Source organism: Primulina huaijiensis, chromosome 6 (assembly GCF_012295235.1).
Source record: "Primulina huaijiensis isolate GDHJ02 chromosome 6, ASM1229523v2, whole genome shotgun sequence".
In the NCBI taxonomy this organism is placed as follows: Eukaryota; Viridiplantae; Streptophyta; class Magnoliopsida; order Lamiales; family Gesneriaceae; genus Primulina; species Primulina huaijiensis.
In genome coordinates, this window is record NC_133311.1 from 11452478 (window position 1) to 11462923 (window position 10446).

The 10446-nt window shown below is 33.7% G+C and overlaps 3 protein-coding genes and 1 long non-coding RNA gene across 7 annotated transcripts; 1 reads left to right on the forward strand and 3 right to left on the reverse strand.

Moving 5' to 3' along the window:
• Positions 1-2265, reverse strand: LOC140979082 (uncharacterized). Its single transcript, XM_073444434.1, has 2 exons — positions 977-2265; positions 1-829 (listed from the first exon to the last, which is right to left on the reverse strand). Exons 1-2 carry the CDS (start codon positions 2263-2265, stop codon positions 1-3), a joined length of 2118 nt encoding a protein of 705 aa, XP_073300535.1.
• On the reverse strand, positions 1319-4879 carry LOC140978682 (uncharacterized). 3 transcript variants are annotated; one of them, XM_073443882.1, is made up of 4 exons: positions 4535-4879; positions 4278-4403; positions 2636-3546; positions 1319-2528 (listed from the first exon to the last, which is right to left on the reverse strand). In XM_073443882.1, exons 1-4 carry the CDS (start codon positions 4578-4580, stop codon positions 2322-2324), a joined length of 1290 nt encoding a protein of 429 aa, XP_073299983.1. In that variant the 5' UTR covers positions 4581-4879; the 3' UTR covers positions 1319-2321. The 3 variants fall into 3 exon arrangements, with proteins under 3 accessions (XP_073299983.1, XP_073299984.1, XP_073299982.1); XM_073443883.1 differs by having other exon boundaries at positions 2680-3546; positions 4532-4879; XM_073443881.1 differs by having other exon boundaries at positions 4532-4879.
• A 394-nt stretch (positions 4880-5273) lies between these two features.
• LOC140978683 (uncharacterized) lies at positions 5274-5691 on the reverse strand. 2 transcript variants are annotated; one of them, XR_012175597.1, is made up of 2 exons: positions 5541-5691; positions 5274-5468 (listed from the first exon to the last, which is right to left on the reverse strand). It is a non-coding gene; the product is annotated as an uncharacterized lncRNA (long non-coding RNA). The 2 variants fall into 2 exon arrangements; XR_012175598.1 differs by having other exon boundaries at positions 5533-5691.
• A 418-nt stretch (positions 5692-6109) lies between these two features.
• Positions 6110-9393, forward strand: LOC140979420 (probably inactive leucine-rich repeat receptor-like protein kinase At5g48380). Its single transcript, XM_073444806.1, has 3 exons — positions 6110-6454; positions 7133-8059; positions 8253-9393. The coding sequence occupies exons 2-3, from the start codon at positions 7196-7198 to the stop codon at positions 9255-9257; spliced, it is 1869 nt and encodes a 622-aa protein (XP_073300907.1). The 5' UTR covers positions 6110-6454; positions 7133-7195; the 3' UTR covers positions 9258-9393.
• The last annotated feature ends 1053 nt before the right edge of the window (positions 9394-10446 follow it).

Here is a 10446-nt window from a genome sequence, read left to right on the forward strand (position 1 = left end):
TTATTGTTCTCCTTCCCATGGTATGATAATTGAATCTGGTAATTTTATGAAATCGTGATTCACAGTATGTTGCAATCCATCACCTATGCGCAAGAGAAATTTCGAGAAGTCAATATCTTGAGCAGATCTCATATTTTGCTGAAGGTGTATTATCTTTAAGCAATGCCAGAATGTTGATCTTGAAATACTTGCAGCAATTTGTTCTGCCTTTGACCCTCGTTTAACAACCGGTAACACTTGTCGAAAATCGCCACCAAAAACCATTGTCTTCCCTTCAAACGCTATTTGATTTTCCATAATATCTTGGAAACTCTTACTGACGAATTCAAAAGCATAGCGATTTGCCATTGGAGCCTTGTCCCATACTATAGCTGATGCACGCCTTATTAGATCTGCAAGTTCTGACTGCTTTTTTATTTGGCACAATGTTGATGCTGTCTGTCTAAGTGGAATTAGAAAATTTGAATGTACAGTTCTTCCACCTTGCAACAATGTTGCAGCTATTCCAGATGTTGCTACCGCAATTATACTTTTACCCATTTTTCTCAAATGTGCCAACATTGAGCGGTATAAAAAAGTCTTACCAGTACCTCCTGGACCATCAATGAAGAAAATTTTTGATTGGTTATGCGTAATACTCTCTATGATGGTGTCAAACGCAATCTTCTGCTGAGCATTCAAACATTCAATAGATCTCAAATCATCATCAGAAATCTGATAAGAAAGCTCATCCTGAATTATTCTTGGTAGCGTTGTGTCTTCTAAAAACTCAGCACTTATTGATGGCAAATCAAAATCATCAAGTTTCTTTTTGTACTGATGCAACAACCTTCGTATCTCAAGCAATAACTTATTGATGATTAAGTTATTTGATGAAATTTCTCGACCATAATCTTCACACATGCAAGGATGGAACTCATCCCAAAGTTCTCAAACTGTTGTTGGTTGACAGAACACCAGTATGAATACAAATAACCTTCTAAATGAAGATGACATTTTAACAGAACGTGCTTCTTCCAGACATTGTTTTACATAATCATCATGTTGAAGAAGTCCTCTCATTTGAGCAGACTCCTTAAATGTTGAATATGCTACCCCATTCACAGTCATCAGATCTTCAAAAGATGTTGGGCCCCTAACATGGTTTAAAAGGATACGAAGATAAAACCTCTCACCTTCAGATGGCGACACAACATATACTCTCCCAACCACTTTCTTGTTGCTTCTTCGACGAATCCATTTTTTTCCATATTTTATCCATGTGTAATATTGTGGAAATTCTCGATATAAATACTTTCCAGTCAAGTCAGGATCACAATTTATTTTGAAAAATTCTGTAAGCATAGTCTTCGAGTTGTCGTCATCTGCTAGTAGATCACTTACGTGTTGTTGGGGGTCAAAATAAACCAAATGTTGGTTTGGTGTATGTAGTTGTAACCTAATGACTGAAGGATACATCCTACTGAACTCAAATGAGAAAATTCGCCACAATGCTTCAGGCGCACAAATCCACCTTCCATCCACGTACCGTTGGATTTCATCACAATTTTTCCCATTTCGTAACTCTAGTGCGACCCGATCAGGACCTTTATGGATGTACTTGTATATGTACTTGACACATTTAATCCCTCCACATACATCAACATTAATATGACAATCATATTTTAACAGAAGCCATGGATTGTATGGGACAACCCAACCATTATCAATGAAGACATTGTCATTGTTGGTAATTGATACTTGGCCACCTTCACGTCTTCGATACAAAGGATATGAATCATTTCCTTTAGATGTGTATTCCACAAATGGCTTTGGAAAGTTTTTCTTACATTTACCATTTACCATGCATGGACAATTTAGATTGATTGATCCACATTGCCCATGTATCATATGGTGGAGAACTGCTTTATGTAGATTGGGTTCTTCTGTTTGTGAAGTTATTTCAGCACGCACAATTGAGTCAAAGTGATCGGGAGTACACAACTTGTCATTATTTTCAAATATGACCAACATATGAACATGGGGAAGCCCTCTTTTTTGATACTCAATGACGTACGAATAAGAGCAGACCTTACCCAAAACCCCCCTATCCACAATGTCTTTCTTAAACTCTTCAAATTTTGATTTAAATATCCTTGTAATCAAATCTGGACGATCTTGAGATGATTGCCCAGGAAGTAGTTGATATTTTATCTCATTCCAATTCAGATTGCATGTCATTGTAAGCATTATATCTGGTTTTCCATATGTTTGTACCAAAGTCATGGCATCTTGATACCGTTGGTACATATCACGTGGACTTCCACCGAAAGATAATATTATTATAATAATAGTGTTATGATACCTGCATTATTTTCACCTCCATGTAAACAATCTTGCAATCTTTGGTAAAGTTCAGAACGCATATCACGTTGATTTGAACTTATCCATCGTAGTCTTTGTGTTTCAATCTTTACGTAATTGTCAACTACGTATTGTTGAAGTAGACGGCCTCCTCTAAGTAGCAAAGATGGAGAATTTTCTCGTATCTGAATAAGAAGATAATTTACATTATATGAGTATAGGTGTATATGTAAGTTTTAAATTGTTTTTAATTAAAAAAATGAAGCATAAAGTACAATGTTTTTTCACTAACTTGTAGCATATGCGCATAGTAATTTAAGCATGTTAACCGGGTACCATTGATATTTCGGCTATTTATGTCCCAACCATATGTACCATATGGCAGAAGGAGTGGATATTGCAGAGGATCATAATAGCCAACTTTATCTTGAATGCTGATAAGATTTCCACCGATACCTTGTATAGTAATATCTCGACCTCTCAAAGTTTCTTTGAATTCGTTGTCAACAATTACAGCTGCTACTTGAGATGTTGTTGGTAAACTATATTGATGTTCATTAGGTTTTTGTTGCCTGATGATGATCCTACAGTTAGGTATGTCTTGACATTTGCCAATTTGTCGAAACACGTGCACAAATGGATTGTGTTGATCAAGAATGTTTTGTATCTTAAGCAGTAATTCTCGCCTTAGTTCTGGATTTTCATGAAGTCTATTGTCTATATCATGATCTGTGTCTACAATCCACATCCGCATGTACGTTGGCCTACAATTCTCATTTGGTAAAAGACTTCCAATCGAGTGATATATTGATCCATGGGCACGAAATGTGTAAATTACATGCGTACCAGTTGCTAAGGACTCATCTAAGTTGACTCCCATCGATGCAAAAGAGAAAACACGATTGTATGTCCTTATGAACTGTCGAAAATGTCTTCCTTCCTCATTATCAGCAGCATACAACTCTTGTAATTCAATGGGAGAAGGGATATGATCCAAATTTGTATTTCCATTTCTACAGCAGAATTGTGATGTTTCACCATGAAACAATAGAGCTTGGTAGTGTACACAAATTCTTGGGGCAGAAAATTGCCACCGACAATTTATCTCACTTTCACCAAAATTTCTTGCTAGGTTACGAAATCGACGTGGACGTGGATAGCGTCGTATGTTAGTAATGACATTGTTTTCATTGAAGTTGATTCCTGCAATAATTTTCAAAATAATATTCAAACTAATAATTTTTTTAAAAACATATTGTTGCTGGAAGATTGAACCAATAAATTATCTATTGGAAATTTATTATTCTAATCTTATTTCTTAAGCTTTTTTTAAAATAATATATTTTCAAAATATTTGACGATATACTGCCAAAATTCATGAACTATATTCATAACACAAAAGGTTTCGGTGTCTTGGTGTTGTAATATGATGAATATTTAATATATTAGCCTCATATATTCATGATGCACACTACTCGTGTGCCTTTGTGGACAGTTGTAATTGAAAGTGTGAAATGCATATAAGTGTTAATGAGAAAGTCATATATTTCATACTTTACGTTAAAAAAATTTACATTAATATTAAAAAACATTTTTGTTCATATTTATATGAATTAATAAAAAATGAGAATAATTACGTCAAATATAAAAAAATTTTGTACGAAACTCTTAAAATTAGACATTAAAAAAATGTAACATGTTTTCAAATTAAATTTTCCATGTTTAAAAATATGTGTCAAAAGACGATTATGTTAACAATATACGTTTAAAAATATATGTAAGAGTTGACAATTATGTTATTTTCAATATTGATAGTTCATGTAGTTATATTTTGATTTTGGATGTCTTATATTATATATCGATGAGATAATGCAAAGTCAAGAAAATAAATGATACATATTATATCAATGTTGTATTTGAATTTAGTATATTACCTTGATGATTTAAATCAGTTAGACCATGGCATGTGCTAGTACTCCCTTGCTCAAAATTTGATGTCATTGTTTGATAAAGTACTGTCTTTATATGATACATTTGTCCAACCGTAGTTGCGGTGATACCTGTCATTAAAAGTGAATGTAAAATATTTAATTATTACATGTGGATGTAGTCTCACATATCGGCTTGCATATCATATAAAAGAAATGTTTAATATCGTTCAACTTAAAACAATGCAAATGAAATCTACCACCTTCATTTGAAGAAGTTTCCATTATTGCATATGTTGTGGTAGCCATAGCCAAATTGTTGTTGGTGGGAATTGAAAATGTGTAAGAGCATTATATGCATGTAGTAGAATAAATAAATAAAATTCAGAAATAATAATATAAATGTAAAAAAACGAAAATTATGACTGATAAAAAGGAATAATTACATATTTTATATAACATACCATTCAAATGTGTAGTAGCATCTGACATTTCAAAGTTGGATTCATCAGAATATGTTGCATGTGCATTTCTATTTATACGTCTTTGGTAGTTTGATCGACGTTGGGTTAGATTTGCTTGTCGTTGATCTTGTGTCATTGATTGTCTTTGTGACTTAAACAGAAACAGAATACACGAAAGAGAATAACAAAGATCTAAACATTTCATCATCAAAAGAATAAAAGTCTCATTAACAAATGAAGGTCAAACACAACCATAACATGAAACATCAAGATTCAATCTTTAATATAGGAATATAAAAAATATGGCAACTCTGTACGTAAACCACCAAAACATCTGCTAGGTAAACCAAAAAAATTGAAGTGAAAGTATAAATTTACCAGTACAAAATCATTAGTGTATCCGGGCTTTTTGGGAGCCAGATCGTCATCATGGACGATGTCACCGGCTGTCGCACCGTGTGTGATGCAAAATAGCATCAGTTGGCGAAGCTTCAGATTTATAAGAGCAATTTCCTCTTTATGTCTTGATTTCACTGCATCACCAACATAAAAAGACAGACTATAATGATACAAACCATTATGCATTATCATTTCATAGATAAAATTGCAAAAAGAATGAAACGAACATGTCACAGGAACTTCCCCAATAGAAACCTCCTGGCAGAGAGAGATTTCTTATCCTCTTGAAACCACCCAACAGATTTTTGAGATTCTTGCACAATTTGTGAAATCCCTGCATATAGTAAAATGTGAAGAAGTTGATAAGAATTAAAAAAACAAAGAATGGTAAAAATTACATAGAGACCCGATTGAAATAAATCTCTTTTTCAGCGTTCCAAGATAAATTGATTGTCGATGGAGAAGATTTGAAAGAGGAAGTGAAGTTTATGAATGTGAACCAACTATAACTGAGAGAATCGTGCAGAAGTGTGTGGAACGATTTTGTTGAAGATATGGATTGATTTTGAGAGAGAAAGATATTATTGAGCTGAAACAAAAGGGGAAAAAGGTAAAAAAAAAAAAAAAAAAATGGTGTCAGATGGAGCAGTGTCTATGAGCACATATGCTTTAATAAAATAGTAGAGATATAGAAAATATTTTTTATTATTATCGATGTACTAAAGTAAAATTTTATAAATTATGAAAAGACTAAATTCATATTTGAATTGTTGAAATAAAAATAAATAAAAATAAAAGTGTGTTGAAATTTAAAAAAAACAAAAACAAAAAAATATTAATATCTTATAAGGATAAAATTAGAAAACAAAAATTGATATTCTTTTTAAGTAGTTATTATCATGTCATCACACCTAATATAATATATTGATATTTATTCAAAGAACTTAAAAAGACATCAAGTTGTTCGATGGAAGAATGTGAACACGTACAATGTCCATTAACCCTGTCAAACTCCATAATCCCAGTCGACTCCAAGGTCTCCGTTGAGAAATATCCAAGCTTTTACATTTCAGCGTGATTAATACTTCTTCAATTGTCAAATTTCTCGCCATTTACTGTATAAATATGGACTTCATTAGCTTGTGGCTTTTGGGTTGTTTTCATTTTAGATTATATTTTTGGGGCTGACTTTGAAGTTTTTCCCCAAGACTTGAATTTTTGTTGGTCTCTTTTACCTTTTTTTTTTAATTTTATTTCTTGGATGTGATTTGGAGTTCTGGGCTTCTGATTTAAGGGACGAAGAATTTTGTGGTATCGCAGGTGGGTTTTTGTGCATCTTTTTTGTTTCTCCTTTTCTTTTTGCGCGATTAATTCGGTCATGTGAATTTATTTTGATTAATTAAGAGGCATAAATGGGTGAATTCGAGTATATTTTTGTGTTATATTTGGCTATCTTTGTTTGATATGTTGTATCTTGTTGGAGGACCAGCTTCTTGTAAAAATCTTTCCCTATTAGGGTTTCTTTCTTCTTCGGGTAGAGGAAGTGTTAGAGTTTATTGAAGCCTTTATTTGATAATTTAATGTGAATCGTGTTAATGATATTTACCCGCTTCATCTCCTTAGATAAAACTCTTGAAACTCATAATATTCATAAAGATATTGAAATTTTTTACAGTAATTTGTGTACTTTAGTATCTAAACATGCCTTTTTTTGTTGTGATTCCGATCTTTGATCGTTGCCGTGCTTTTGTTCGAGGGAGTGAATTTTTATGCAGATTACTGTATAACATGAGGAATCAGTTATGTTAGTTCTTGATTTCCTTTGATTGAGTATTCACCTTTGGATTCAACGGTTAGGATCTCACCTGCCATGGATTGGTTGTGGGGTTATTTGTGGTCGGAAACTGTTAGTCATGATCTGGAATAGTATATGTCGGACTCACCTGAAAGTTTTGAGATGTTATCTGATCTTTTATGTGTATGTTTTGTTTGTTTCAGGAAGTGAAGTACGGGATTTGTGATGCACCAAAATCCTTGAGTTTGATTTCATTTTGGTTCTTCATGATGGCTCCTTTATCAGAATTCAAGTTATTCTGTTTTCAAGCTCGTACTACTCTTGTTATCATCTCTATTTGGTTGATCCTAACCGAATCAATCTGCTTTGCCGCTGAAAGTGACGTGGACTGTCTCAAATCCATTAAAGATTCTTTGGAAGACCCACTCAACCACTTAAGATATTCATGGAATTTCACTAACGATACTACTAATGGTTATATCTGTAACTTTGATGGCATTGAGTGCTGGCACGAAGCTGAGAATAAGGTCCTAAATATCAAGCTTGTGGACATGGGACTTAGGGGAGAGTTTCCTCAAGGAATTGTTAATTGCTCATCGTTGACTGGCTTATATCTTTCGAACAACAATATCTATGGCAACATTCCAAATAATATCTCAAAGTTAACTACATATTTGACGACTCTCGACCTATCATCCAATCAATTATCAGGAGGGATCCCCGAGGATCTTGCCAAATGCCAATACTTGAATGTTATTAAACTCGATAACAACCAATTGAGCGGTGAAATCCCTCTTCAGATCAGCCTACTTAACCGAATCAAGACTTTTTCGGTGGCAAACAACAAATTGACTGGTCCTGTTCCAAGATTTATCAATGCAACTATTACAGCTGAGAGCTATGCAGGTAATGCGGGACTGTGTGGTGGTCCTTTGCGTTCGTGTGATGTTTCAAAGAAAACCCGTGTTCCGGCAATTGTCGGGGCAGCTGTTGGTGGTGTGGTTGTTGCAGCTTTAGGTGTAGGAATCGGCATGTTCATCTATTTGCGTAAGGTCTCGAGAACAAAGAAGGATGAAGATCTTCTGGGCAACAAATGGGCAAGGAGTATCAAGGGTACCAAACACACTAAGGCAAGATAAATACTCACTTTTATAGAATTTCCGTTTCTAATTTTGAAACGAGGGTAAATTACATTGATGCGGCTTATGTTAGATTCTTAGGTCACATTTTGTAAGTTCCTCAAAAAAAGTTAATCATATGTCTCGATATTTTTTGTGTATCTGTTTCCATACGAGGGATAACTGAGAATTTTATAATTTTCAGCTTAAAATGTTTGACAAAGCGGTGTCTAAAATAAACTTAAGAGATCTCATGAAGAGCACTAATGACTTCAGCAAAGAAAACATTATCGGGTCGGGAAGAACTGGAACGATGTACAAAGCAGTACTTGAAGATGGAACCTCTCTTATGGTGAAGAGATTGCAGGATACTCAACACTCAGAAAAAGAATTTATGTCTGAAATGGCTACTCTAGGAAGCGTGAAACACAGTAACTTGGTTCCACTTCTTGGTTTTTGTACGACTAAGAAGGAAAGACTCCTAGTCTATAAGAACATGCCGAATGGGAACCTTCATGATAAGCTGCATGAAGTAACTGATGGTGGAAAGGTTATCGACTGGCCTCCCAGGCTCAAAATTGCGATTGGGGCAGCGAAAGGATTCGCTTGGCTCCACCACACTTGTAATCCACGTATAATTCACCGAAATATCAGTTCAAAATGCATACTACTGGATGTGGATTACGAGCCCAAAATATCTGATTTTGGACTTGCTAGGCTCATGAATCCCATCGAATCTCATTTGAGCACGTTTGTGAATGGTGATTTCGGGGAGTTGGGGTATGTTGCTCCTGAATATACTAGAACTTTAACAGCCACCCCCAAAGGCGATGTCTATAGTTTTGGGGTTGTGCTTCTGGAGTTGGTAACCAGGGAGAAATCAAATTTTGTCAAAAGAGCCCCCGAAAGTTTCAAGGGGAATCTAGTTGAGTGGATTTCACAACTCTCAAGTACCTCTACGATTCAAGATTCGATCGACACAGCCCTGAAAGGGAAAGGTTATGATACCGAGCTTCTCCAGTTTCTCAAGGTCGCCTGTAATTGTGTGCGTCCAGGTCCGAAAGAGAGGCCCACGATGTTCGAAGTTTACCAGCTTTTGAGAGCTATTGGACAGAAGTACAATTTCACAACAGAAGATGATGTTTTGGCCCTGTCTGACGTCGGGGATACTGAACAACTTGTGGAACTCATAGTTGCTCGAGATGCATGATAGAACCATGAAAGAAATTGAACAAGGTATGCTTATGTCATTATATCCTGATATTGTTGCTTGTTTTAAAGAATTTTTGTATGCTATTTTTATAAATATTAGTAATATTGATATGATGAAGAACTATTTTTGAGTTTATTGTCTGATTTGGTATTTAAGAATGTGGCTATCGACACTTACGTATGCCATTTTTAGTTTTATTCAAACACAAATGTTGGCCCCAATAGTAGTAGTAATCTAATATCCAAATGAGTTATTATGTAAATATTGAGGAGATTTTTAGCAGGGCGAGAATTAATTATGAAATTAAATATTTTGGTATTCTCTAAGATAGTTATTCTAAAAGTCTCACACTTAATAATATANTTTTTATTGTGAATATCGATAGGGTTGACTTGTTTCACAGATAAAGATTCGCGAGACCGTCTCACGAGAGACCTACTCTATAATTAAAGAAGAAAAATAAATAGTTAGTCCAAGTAAAAATTAAAATAAATAAACAAATATTTGTTCAATTAAACAGTCGACCAAACTTTACGTTCTTTTTGCCCCCATAAGGGTAGCTGTGTTGGTTGAGTATGTGAAATCTCAAGTTTAAATTCCACAAAAACATTCTCTACTTGAACCTATATGCAATCTCCGTAGGCTTACTTGGTTTGTCACACATATCAAGTTTACTCAGTGCACACTAAAAAGATAGTGGTTGTGGATTACTTGTCGTAAAAAAGAATGAGTCGACCAATCACTTTAATAATTATCGTATCTATATTATCTATACTTACTATATTATTAATTTTGGAGGTTTTGAGTAACTATTTTTTATTTCATCGCATGTTTTTTTTATAAAACAAAAATATCTTTTTCCTCTTCAAATTACAAGATATTTTTATTATTAAAACTATTTTAGTATATTTGTATCTTATCTATGTGTACCATATCCTAATAAAATATTTTCTTTACCGTTATCTATATTTTTGAATTTATAAATTAAATAATAATATAACTCATAACAAAAAAAATTGTTATAAAAATGTTTTCAAAGTTTTAAATTTTAATATAATCTCTCAAAATTCACAAAAAATTAATTAATATTAAAAAATTTTATATGTATACACACGACAATAGTATTTATTATTTATCCAAAAAAAGTCAAATATTTATCATTTCTTTCATTAGTCACAATTATTCA